The sequence below is a fragment of the Belonocnema kinseyi genome, chromosome 6, assembly GCF_010883055.1.
Source record: "Belonocnema kinseyi isolate 2016_QV_RU_SX_M_011 chromosome 6, B_treatae_v1, whole genome shotgun sequence".
NCBI lineage: Eukaryota > Metazoa > Arthropoda > Insecta > Hymenoptera > Cynipidae > Belonocnema > Belonocnema kinseyi.
In genome coordinates this window covers 12350467-12363625 of record NC_046662.1, presented here as the reverse complement: position 1 = coordinate 12363625, position 13159 = coordinate 12350467, and the positions used below count along the sequence as shown (strand labels likewise).

General features: G+C 22.5%; 1 protein-coding gene across 1 annotated transcript in view; it reads right to left on the bottom strand.

Moving 5' to 3' along the window:
* The window catches only part of LOC117174199 (oligosaccharyltransferase complex subunit ostc-B), a 15126-nt gene extending 2199 nt beyond the window's left edge, over positions 1-12927 (bottom strand). The window contains exons 1-3 of the mRNA XM_033363060.1: positions 12698-12927; positions 12534-12607; positions 6428-6645 (exon numbers count right to left, since the gene is read on the bottom strand). Coding sequence (XP_033218951.1) covers positions 6428-6645; positions 12534-12607; positions 12698-12836 — 431 coding nt within the window. The 5' untranslated portion in view covers positions 12837-12927. The remainder of the gene's footprint in view (positions 1-6427; positions 6646-12533; positions 12608-12697) is intronic.
* Positions 12928-13159: the final 232 nt, after the last annotated feature.

The window sequence follows — 13159 nt, the reverse complement described above, 5'->3', positions numbered from 1 at the left end:
TTATTTACAAAAAAAGTTCTTAGGTTCAAAAAAACATTCAGTGAACTGAAAAACTGTGGTCGGTAATATAGGTATTTAGCTGTGTCACATGCCCTTAACCAAGAAAAATAATTTTCTACTAAAAAGGACGAATAATTTTCAACCAAGAAGATTTATTTTTTACCGAAAACGACGAATTTTTAACCAAAAAATTGATATTCTACTAAAAAAGATGAATTTTTATCAAAAAAGAATATTTTTCTATCAAAGAGAACTAATTTTAAACAAACAGGTTGAATTTTTTACCAAAAAGATTAATTTTCTACCAGAACGGAAGAATTTTCAACCAAGAAAATTATTTTCTACCAAGAAAATTATTTTCTACCAAAAGACGAATTTTCTGCGAAAAAGACGAATTTTAAACCAAGAAGATTAATTTTCTATATAAAAAAAGAAAATTTAAACTAAATAATTGAATTTTCAAACGAGAAGACTAATTTTCTACAAAAAAGGACGAATTTTCAACCAAGAAGAATAAATTTCCACCGATAACGACGAAATTTTCAACCAAAAAGTTGATATTCGACCAAAGAAGATGAATTTTTATCAAAGAGGAATATTTTTCTACCAAAGAGAACTAATTTAAAAAAAAATATTTGAAATTTTTTACCTAAAAGATTAATTTTCTACCAAAAAGGACGAATTTTTAACCAAGAAGAATTATTTTCTACCGAAAGACAAATTTTATACCAAAACAACAATTTTCAAACCAAGAAGAATAATTTTCTTTACAAAAAAAAAAAAAATAATTTTAAACCAAATAATTCAATTTTTAAACAATATCATTAATTTTCTACAAAAAAAGAAAAAAATTTCAGCCAAGAAGAATAATTTATCATAAAAAATATTAATTTTAAACCAAAGAATGGAATTTTTAATCAAGAAGACTAATTTTCAACCAAAAAGGATAAATTTTCAACCAAGAGGGTTTATTTTTGACCGAAAACTACAAATTTTCAACAACAAAATTGACATTATACCAAAGAAGATGGATTTTTAAAAAAGAAGAATATTTTTCTATCAAAGAAAACTAATTTTAAATCAAATAATTTATTTTTAATCAAAAAGATTAATTCTCTACCAAAAAGGATGAGTTTTCAACCAAAAAGAATTATTTTCTACCCAACGACGAATTTTCGGCCCAAAAGACGAATTTTCAACCAAAAAGAATAATTTCATATAAAAAAGTACTAATTTAAAACCATATAATTGAATTTTTAATCAAGAAGATTAATTTTCAACCAAAAAGGATACATTTTCAACCAAGAAGTATAATTTTCTACCGTAATAGACGGATTTTCAACAAAAAATTGATATTCTACCAAAGAAGATGGATTTTCAACAAAGAAGAATATCTTTCTATCAAAGAGAAGTAATTTTAAACCAAATAGTTGAACTTTTAATCAAGAAGATTAATTTTCTACCAAAACAGACAAATTTTCAACCAAGAAGAGTAATTTTCTATAAAAAAGCTAATTTTAAACCAAATAATTAAACTTTTAACCAAAAACATTAATTTTCTACCAAAAAGGACGAATTTTCAACCAAGAAGAATAATTTCCTGCTGAAAGACGAATTTTCTACCCAAAAAATGAATGTTCAATTCAGCAGAATAATTTTCTATAAAACAAACTAATTTTAAACCAAATAATTGAATTTTTAACCAAAAAGATCATTTTCCACCAAAATGGACGAAGTTTCAACCAAGAAGAATAAGTTCCTATAAAAAATACTAATGTTGAACCAAAAAGATTAATTTTCTACCAAAAAGAGCGAATTTTCAACCAAGAAGAATTATTTTCTACCGGAAGACGAATTTTCAGTCAAAAAGACGAATTTTAGACTAAGAAGAATAAATTTATATAAAAAAATTTTTTAACCAAATAATTGATTTTTTTATGAAGAAGATTAATTTTTAACCAAAAAGGATAATTTTCTACCGAAATAGAAGAATTTTGAACAAAAAATTCATATCTTACCAAAGAAGATGGATTTTCAACAAAGTAGAATATTTTTCTATCCAAGAGAAATAATTTTAAACGAAATAATTGAATTTTTAACCAAAAAGATTAATTTTCTAACGAAAGACGAATTTTCTGCTAAAAAGACGAATTTTAAACCAACAAGAATAATTTTCTATAGTTATATTTTGAACCAAGAAGTTTAACTTTATAACAAAAAGGTTGAATTTTTACCAAAGACAGTTTGATAGATCAATTAACTATTTGGTTGAAAATTGATATATTTTGTTAAAAATTCCTTTTGCTAGAAATTCCATTTTTTGGGTTAAAAATGCATCTGTTTCGTTGAAAATTAATTTGTTTTAGTTGAGGATTCAAGTATTTTGTTGAAAATTCGTTTTTTTTTGCGAAACTTAACTGTTTGATTTTTAAATTAAAATTTTTTTTTGTTGAAATATCAAGTACTACATTATTCGTTGAAAATTTATCTATTCAGGTTAAAAATTCAACTGCTTCGTCTTTTTGCTTTGAAAATTCAACAATTCGGTAGAAATTTCTCTTTTTTATTAAAAATTAATTACCTGTTCCATTTTTTGACAATTTTTTTATTTTATTAAATTAACTATTAAATTAAAAGTTTTTAGATAAGAAGAAGATATCAAATAAAAATGAAATGAATTAAATTTGAATTATTTCTCATCCATTGATAAAAAAATCGTCTTTTTGGTAGAAAATAAATCCTATTGATTAAAAATTCAACGAGTTACTCAAAATTTATGTATATCGTTTAAAATTCTTCTTTTTTGGTGGAAAATTAATCTTCTGTGTTGAAAAATCATCTTTTTGGTTGAAAATTGAACTCTTTTGATGAAAATGCAACAGTTTTGTTGAAATCTTATTTTTCTGTTAATGGTGGAACATTTTGGTGGCCAATTATTGTATTTTGATTGAGGACTCAACCATTTTTATGGAAATTCGTTATTTTTTTGTTCATTTGTTTTTTTGTATAAAATCAAAATCTTTTCTTGCTTAAAACATCAAATATCACATTTGTTGTTGACAATTCATCGTTTTTCAACAATTTTCAACAAAAAAAAACGAACTTTCAACAAAATAGTTAAATTTTGAACCAAAAATTGCATAGTTATATTTTCAGCTTAAACAAATTAATTTTAAAACACAAAAATATATTTATTTAACATAATAGTTCAATTTTCAACGATAAAGATACATTTTCAACTAAAAAATTGAATTATAAAAATTATAATAGTTAAATATTCAGTTAAAAAATTAATTTTCAACTAAAAAAAACAACTTATTTTAAGCAAAATCGGTACATTTTACACTTTTTTCAATGAAAGTTTAATTTCCAACTAAAAAAGATCAATTTTTTACTAAAAATTAAATAGTTTATCTTTTAGTTCAAAAAATAATTTTTAATAAAAAAGGAGTTTCTACAAAATAGTTAAATTTTCAACAATAAAAAAATTATTTTTCACCAAAATAGTTTAATTGTCAGCCAAAGAAATCACTTTTTATCAAATGAGTTCATTTTTCAATCAAATAACAGTCTTATTTTCAACCGAAAAGATGAATTCTCAACTAAAAATGTATTAGTTAATATTTCAACCAGAGATTTAAAATTAAAACCCGTCCAATTCAATCACTAAGGAAGAATATCCAACAAATGAATCAAATTTGTAAAGAAAAAAGATAATTTTGAAATAGTTAATGCATAAAAAAAGACGAATTTTTAACAAAAACAATAATTTTCAAAAAAAAAAAAAACTAATTTGAACCAAATAGTTGAATTTTTAAATTAGTCGCATAATTTCCTATCGAAAAGAACTACTTTAAAAATTCATAGTTGGCTTTTTAGCAAAAAATAGCAAAAATAGTTTTCAACAAAAATAATTAATTTTCTACTGTACAGGACGAATTTTCAAATAAATATTTGAATTTGCCACCAAAAAGATTAATTTTCCACCGAAAAAGACGAGTATTCAACCAAGAATAATAATTTTCTATTTAACAAAACTAATTCTAAACAAAATACCTGATTTTTTAACCAAAAATATGAATTTTATACTGGAAAGGACGACTTTTCAAACAGAATATTTTAATTTTCTACCAAGGAGATTAATATTGTACCGAAAAAGGTGAATTTTCAACCAAAAACAATAATTTTCTATAAAAAAACAAACTAATTTGAACCAAATAGTTGAATTTTTAAATTAGTCGCATAATTTCCTATCGAAAAGAACTACTTTAAAAATTCATAGTTGGCTTTTTAGCAAAAAATAGATTTTCTACCAAAAAATACGAGTTTTCAATCTCGAAGAATAATTTTTTAACAAAAAGAATTAATTTTAAACCAAATAGTTTCAGTTTTCAACAAAAATAATTAATTTTCTACTGTACAGGACGAATTTTCAAATAAATATTTGAATTTGCCACCAAAAAGATTAATTTTCCACCGAAAAAGACGAGTTTTCAACCAAGAATAATAATTTTCTATTAAACAAAACTAATTCTAAACAAAATACCTGATTTTTTAACCAAAAATATGAATTTTATACTGGAAAGGACGACTTTTCAAACAGAATATTTTAATTTTCTACCAAGGAGATTAATATTGTATCGAAAAAGACGAATTTTCAACCGACAAGATTAATTTTATACTGAAAATGGAAGAATTTTTAACAAAATAGTTTAATTTTCAGACAAAAAAATCGATTTTCTTCACAAAAAGGCGAATTTTTAACCGAGAAGAATAATTTTCTACAAAAAAGCTAATTTTAAACCAAATAATTGAAGTTTTAACTAAAAAGTTTAAATTTCTACTAGAAAGAACGAATTTTCAACAAAATACTTAAATTTTCAACTCAGAGGATTAATCTTCTACCGAAAAAGACGATTTTTCAACAAATAATAATAATTTTCTATGAAAAAGAACTATTTCTAAACCAAATAGTTGAATTTTTAACAAAAAATTGGTTTTGTATCAAAAAAGATGAACGAATTTTAAACCAAATGTTCAATTTTCTACTGTAAACGACGAATTTTCAACAAAATATTTGAATTTTCCACCAAGAAGATTAATTTCCTATCAAAGAGAAATAGATTTAAATCAAAAATATTTATTTAACATAATAGTATAACTGTCAACAATAAAGATATATTTTTAACTAAAAAATTAAATTAGAAAAATTATAATAGCTAAATATTCTGATAAAAAAAATAATTTTCAACGACAACAAAGCAACTCATTTTGAGCAAAACCGGTGTATTTTCAACTTTTTCCAATCAGCGTTGAAATTTCAACTAAAAAAGATACATTTTTTACCAAAAATTAAATATTTTATTTTTTTAGTTAAAAAATAGTTTTTTTTATTAAAAAAGGAGTTTCTACAAAATAGTTAAATTTTCAAAAACAAAAAACTGCATTTTTTATCAAAATAGATTAATTTTTAATGAAGAAGTAGAATTTTTCACTCAACGAGAAATGTATTAGTTGATATTTCAATCAGAGATTTTAAATGAAACCCGTCCAATTCAATCAAAAAGGAAGAATTTCCAACAAATTAATAAAATTTTTAAAGAAAAAAGATAATTTTGAAATAGTTCATGTTTCAGTCGAAAAATTCATTTGCGGAAGAAAATTTTTGTTTTTCTGGAAAATAGTTCAATTTGTAACCAAAGAGAAAAATCTTTAACTAATGAAATGGATTTTTAAGAAATTATTTCAACTTTCAACCAAGTAGTTGAATTTTTAAAAAACAAAAAATGAATTTTAAATTCCGTTAAAAAACTCAACCATTTCCTAAAAAATTCGTCTTTTTTGTAGAATTCAAGTGTTTTTTATTTAAATTTTTAATCTTTTTTGGCAAAAAAAATCAACTACTTCGTTAAGAGTTAATATATTTGGTTAAAAACTCATTTTATTCTAGATTCATTAAACGAAAATTTAATTATTTTTTTAAAAAATCGATCGTTTTGGTTTAAAGTTAATTTTCAACTTAAAATTGAATTATTTTATTGTTGGTTTAAAATTGATCTTTTTTACTTTAAAATTTAACTAATTTGTTGAAAATTCATCCTCTTTGGATGACATTAAATTTTTCCGTTGAGATTTTTGTTTGAAAATTCAACTACTTGGTTGAACTACTTTTTTAATTCATAAAAAACAGAGGCCTCATATTCTTATTTAATTTTTCTGTTACAACTTAGAAAAAATATAAGGACGCTCGACAAAATTCCCTGAAAATTTCAGATTTTCTAGGTGAGTAGACACCCTGCTGATATTTATTATAAAAATAAATACTGGTTTTGGCACGACTGATTTAATATTCGAAATTCTAAAAATTAATTAAAACTTTAGTTTTTCCAAAAAATGTCCTGAAATTGGTCAATAAAAAATAACTTACGGAAGCTTCATTCGCATGAAAATCCAACATGTGATGAACGAGACGATAATGCTAATGAATCCAACACTTATGAGAAGAATTCTATTTAATTTTGGGGTGGAAGGACTGTGAGTTTGATCCAGGACAATAAATCCTAAACCTCCTAGAGTAAATAGAAAACTAGATGCCAATCCTTCCATAATATATTGCCCATTTACTCTGTAGGGCATAAATGCAACCTGAAAAAAATTATTTTCGATTTTTTCAATAAATAAGATTCTTTCATTAAAAATAGGGAAACCAGACGTCCTGTTTTATCAGGAAATGTCCTGACTTTTTATCGTTGACCTGATTTTCCGATATTTCCAGATTTTTTATGCCCGAAAAAAAAAATCGTAACTTTTATTGCGTGGGCCTAAATTTTGATCAAAATTTTTTAGGGCGCATTCTGATTTTGACAGTTCAATTCAATTTCAAAAACTTGACGTTTGTGGAGTTTTACTCATATTTAAAAAGAAAGGAAACAATTGAATTTCTTGGAAAAATTTGAGATTCTAAAATGTATTTAAAATAATTAATATATTGCACAGATTGTTTGAATAAAACTGTTGGCATCGAAAAACATATTTGTATAATTTATAACCCTTTATAAACCTTAAAAGATGAATTTTTCAACAAAATAATTAAATTTGAACCAAAGAAATGAATTTTCAACTAAAATGAGCAATCTTTAACACAAAATTTTAAATTTCAACGAAGAAGATTAATTTCTTATCAAAAGACGAATTTTCAACAAAGTTAATCAATTATTTACTAAAATCGATCAATTTTCCATCCAACAAGCTTAATTTTCTACCAAAAAAGATGATTTTTCAACAAAATCCATTAATTTTCAACAAAATAGTTAAATTTTCCACCAAAGAAATTAATGTTAAACAAAAAAAAATTATTATTGATTTTTTAACCATACAGAATTATTTTCTACCCAAAAAGATTAATTTGCCACTAAAACAGATAAATTTTGAACCTATAATAGAATGGTTTTATTTACAGTTAAGAAAATTAATTTTTACCCTCAAAAAAAGAATTTTTAACTATAGTAATGAATCTGCAAATTAAAAAAAAATTGAACCATTTTCACTTTTGGGCCAAAGACATAAATGTTCAACCAATAAAACTATTTTTATACCAAAAAAGAGAAATTTGTAAAAAAAATCCATGAATTTTAAGCAAAATACATTTTAATTTTTAACCAAAGAAATTAATTTTTAACTAAAATTAAGATTGTTTAACAAAATAATTAATCTTCAACCAAGATAAATTTCCTATGAAAAAAAACGAATTTTTAAAAAAATACACGAATTATTTGCTAACAAAATTTACATTTTTAACCAATATGATTATTTTCCTACCAAAAAGATGATTTTTGAAACAAAATTGTTGAATTTTCAGGCAAAGAAATGAATTTTCAACTGAAATGAGGAGTCTTTAACAAAAACTATTAATCTTCAACGATATACATGAATTTGCCACTAGTGAAGATAAATTTTCAATCAAAACGATTAATTTTTCATTTAAAATATTAATTTTCAACAAAGTACATGAATTATTCTTTAAAGAAGATAAATTTTAACTAATAAGAATACTTTGTAACAACAAAAGATAATTTTTCAACAAAAAATATCAATTTTCAAAGAATAAGATTAATTTTTTGCCAAAAAAGATGAGTTTTTGACTAAAATGAAGTACCTTTAATAAAAAATTAATTTTTACCAATAAAGAATTATTTTCCCTAAAAAAGATACATTTTTCACGTAAAATTTTCTAAAAAAAAAAAGAATATTAACATAAAAAAAAAACTGAACCAAAACAGTTTCACTTTTGGATAAAGATAAAAATATTTGTATACCAAAAAAAAAGGAATTTGCAACATAAATCCGTGCATTTTCAGCAAAATACATTTTAATTTTTAACCAAAGAAATTAATTTTTAACTATAATTAAGATTCTTTAACAAAAAAATTATTCTTCAACCAAGATAAATTTTCTAGCAAAAAAAGACACGTTTTCAACAAAATAAACGAATTATTTACTAGAAGAATAAAAATTTTCAACCAATAAGATTATTTTTCTAACAAAAAATATGATTTTTTAAACAAAATAGTTGAATTTTCAACCAAAGAAATGAATTTTCAACTAAAACGAGGAATCTTTAGGAAAAACTATTAATTTTCAACGAAATACAAGAATTTTCCACTAGGAAAGATAAATTTTCAATCAAGAAGATTAAGTTTTTACAAAAACAAAAAACGAATTTTCAAGAAAGTACATGAATTATTTTGTAAAGAAGATAAATTATCATCCAATAAGAATATTTTTCTAATAAATATAATTTTTCAACCAAAAATACGAATTGTCAAAATAGAAAAATAATTTTCTAACAAAAATATGAGACTTTTTAACTAAAAAAATTCATTCGCAGCCAGTACTTTTTAACAAAGCACATGAGATATTCTTTAAAGAAGATAAATTTTCATCTAATAAGAATATGTTTCTATCACAAAATTTGATTTTTCAACAAAATAGTACAATTTTTAACAAAATAGTTCAATTTTCAACCAAAGAAATTAATGTTCCAATAAAATGAGGAATCTTTAATAAAAACTATTGATTTTGAACGAAATACATGAATTTTCAACCAAAAAGTTAAATTTTTAAGCAAAAAAATGTATTATCAATAAAAAAAGACAAGAATTTTTAACAAAATAATTTTATTTTGAACCAAATAAATGAATCAATGTTGAACCAAGAAGATTAATGCTCTTCCAAAAAAGACGAATTACAGTTAAGAAATTAATTTTTATCATCAAACATGATTTTTAAACAAAATAACTGAATTTTCAACCAAACACGGAGTAGTTAAATTTTCATTAAAAAAATTATTCAAAAACAAAATTTCAACAAAATAGAAAAATTTTTAACGAAATAAATTAATTTTCAACTATAATGATAAATCTTTAATTTAAAAAATTAATTTTGCATCAAATATTTTAATTTTCAACAAAAAAGATGAATTTTTAACCATAAAGATTAATTTTATACCAAAAAAGAGGAATTTTCAATTTAAAAAAAAAAACAACAAATTTTCAATAAAGCAGATGAATTTTGTATAAAAAATTTGTCTTTTTTGTTTTCAAGGTCAGCACTTTTATATAAACAAAATAGTATAATCTACACAATATATTTATTATTTTAGATTCTTTTCAGAACTTCCAATTTTTTTAGGCAATTTGATGTTTTTCGTTCTTTTCAAATATTAGTAAACTTCCACAAACATCAATTTTTTGAACTTGAATTAAACAGTCACAATAAGACTGCGCCCTCAGGAATTTTTATCAAAATTCCATCAAGATTTTGTTAAAAATTCATCATTTTTAGTAAAAAAATATTCTTATTGGTTGAAAATTTTGCTTTTTAAGTGTAAAATTCATTTTTTTCTAGAAAATTAATCTTCTTTGAAAATTCGTATTTTGAGGTGTAATATTCATTTTCTTGTTTAAACAAGAGTTTTTTTTCTTAAAAAAGTCAATTTTTAAACAGAAGATATAACTATTCCACTTTTTCTAGATATTTTTTTTGCGTAAAAATGTATTTTTAATCAAATTCTTTACAATTCTTTATGGTTAAGAAATTAATTTTTTTATTTAAGATTCTTCATTTTAGTTAGAAACTCAACTTTTTTCGTAGAAAATTAATCTTATTCTCTGAAAATTTTTCTTTTTTGTTGAAAATTAATTTTTTAAATAAAAAATTAATCTTCTTGATTGTAAATATACCTTCTCTAGTGGTAAATTCATATTTTTTCGTTGAAAAATAATAGTTTTTGCTAAGGAATTATCATTTTAATTAAAAGCGAATTTCTTTGGTTAAAAATTCGACTATTTTATTTAAAAAATCATATTTTTTATAGAAAAATAATCTTTTTCGTTGAAAATTTATTTTTTTGGTCATTAACTTCTATGGTTAAAAATTTAAGTATTTTGTTGAAAATTCATGGATTTTGTTGAAAAATCATCTTTTGCGATAGAAAAATATTCTTATTGAATGAAAATTTATCTTCTTTAAAGAATAATTCATGTACTGTGTTGAAAATTCGTATTTTTTGTCCAAAATTAATCTTCTTGATTGAAAATTTATCTTCTTTAGTCGAAAATTGATGTATTCCGTTGAAAATTCATAGTTTTTGTTAAAGAATTCTCATTTTAGTTAAAAATTCTTTTTTTTTGTGGAAAATTCAAGAATTTTGTTTAAAAAATCCATCTTTTATGGTAGAAAATTAATCTTGTTCTTTAAAAATTTATCTTTTTTGTTCAACCTTAATTTCTTTGGTAGAAAATTGTACTATTTTATTGAAAATTCATATATTTGGTTGAAAAATCATCTTTTGTGGTTGAAAAATATAGTTATTATTTAAAATTTATCTTCTTTGAAGAATAATTCATGTCCTTTGCTGAAAATTCGTCTTTTAGATGAAAAATTAATCTTCTTGATTGAAAATGTATCTTCTCTAGTGGCAAATTCATGTATATCGTTGAAAATTAATAATTTTTTCTAAAGATTCCTCATTTTAGTCAAAAATTAATTTCTTTGGTTGAAAATTCAACTATTTTGTTAAAAAATCAATCTTTTATGGTAGAAAAATAATCTTATTGGCTGAAAATTTAAATTTTTTAGTCAATAATTTGTGTATTTTGTTAATAATTCATCTTTTTTTATTTAACATTAATTTCTTTGGTTGAAAATTTAACTACTTTGTTGAAAATTTATGAATTTTGTTGACAAATCTTTTTTTGCGGTAGATAAATTAATCTTCCCGATGGAAAATTTTTCTCCATTAGTGGAAAATTCACGTATTCCGTTAAAAATGAATAGTTTTTGTTAACGATTCCTCATTTTAGTTAAAAATTCATTTCTTTGGTTAAAAATTCAAGTATTTTGTTTAAAAAAATCATCTTTGGCGGTAAAAAAATATTCTTATGGTACGGAAATTTATCTTTTTTAAAGAATAATTCATGTATTTGTTGAAAATTTGTCTTTTTTATAAAAAAATGAATCTTCTGGATTTCAGATTTATCTTCTCTAGTGGAAAATTCATATATTTTGATGAAAAATAATAGTTTTTGTTAATGATTCCTCATTTTAATTAAAAATCTATTTCATTCATTGAAAATTTAACTATTTTGTTTAAAAAAATCCCATTTTTTGGTAGAAAACAATCTTATTCCTTGAAAATCTAAATTTTCTAGTAAATAATTCGTGTATTTTGTTAAAAAATTCATCTTTTTTTGGTAGAAAAATAATCTTATTTTTCGAAAATGTATCTTTTTGGTTGAAAATTTAACAATTTTGTTGAAAATTTAAGTATTTTGTTGAAAAAGGTTTTTGGTAAAAAGTTAATTTTCTTGATTGAAAATTTATCTTCTTTAGTGGAAAATTCATATATTTCGTTGAAAAGTAATAGTTTTCGTTAAAGATTTCTCATTTTAATTAAAAATTAATTTCTTTGGTTAAAAATTCAAGTATTTTGTCAAAAAAAATTGATCTTTTTGGGCAGAAAATAATCATATTCTTTGAAAATTAATCTTTTTTGTAATTACTTTTTTTTTCTGAAAACTGAACTATTTTGTTAAAAATTAAAATATTTTGTTGAAAAATCATCTCTTGTTAATATAAAAATATTCATATTGGATGAAAATTTATCTTCTTTAAAGAATAATTCATGTACTTTGCTAAAAATTCGTTTTTTAGGTAAAAAAATTAATTTTCTTGATTGAAAATTATCTTCTCCACTAAAAAATTCATATATTTCGTTGAAAAGTAATAGTTTTTGTTAAGGATTCCTAATTTTCATTGAACATTTTTTTATTCGTTTGTTTTAAAGATGCCTTATTGTAGCTGAAAATTCATTTCTTTGGTAATAAATATAACTATAAGATAACTATTTTCTTACAAATTCGTTTTTTTTTTGTGAAAAAATTAATCTTTTTTAATAGAAAATGATTATTCGAATCTGGTCATCCTAATTAATAAAGAATTAAAATTAAAGCAATGAAATTTCGAAAACTTACCGGACGGCTATGTCCATGTTCGTCAGTAGTGGAGCCAACACTTGGAGGTTCGAGAATCACATCATAAATAATTCCTAGAATAAAAATTGAAGATATTTTAAAAAATTAATTAAAACTCTAAAAGATGTAAACAATTGAAGAACAATAATACGAAAGTTATCAACCTCCTACAACAAAAAAGTAGGAAAGAAGCACGAACGAAAAAACAACCATTGCACTCGGTTGATGAAACCATGCGGGTTTTTTTAACTTTAGGTTCGGAACTTCTAAAACGAAGAACGGTATTTTGTATAAAAAATCCATTTTTTTCTATTATTTCTTTCAAATTTTGTAGAATATACACGAAACAGACACGTCCATATCATAGACACGTCACTTCAGTTTAAGGTTATGTTACACCGGCTGTCAGATCGCAAAATGCGGTGCGCGTGCGCCTCACCGGCCACCTCAATAGCTGCTAAGTGCGCGTTTATTTGAAATGATTAAATATATAAATAATTTGTTTACATTATATAAATTTATAATAATCTATAAATTTATTAATTCATTCTGTCCGTATTGATATTCCATGTTTCTGATTTGATAATTATTAATCATATTTATGATTTTTGAAATCTATATAATTT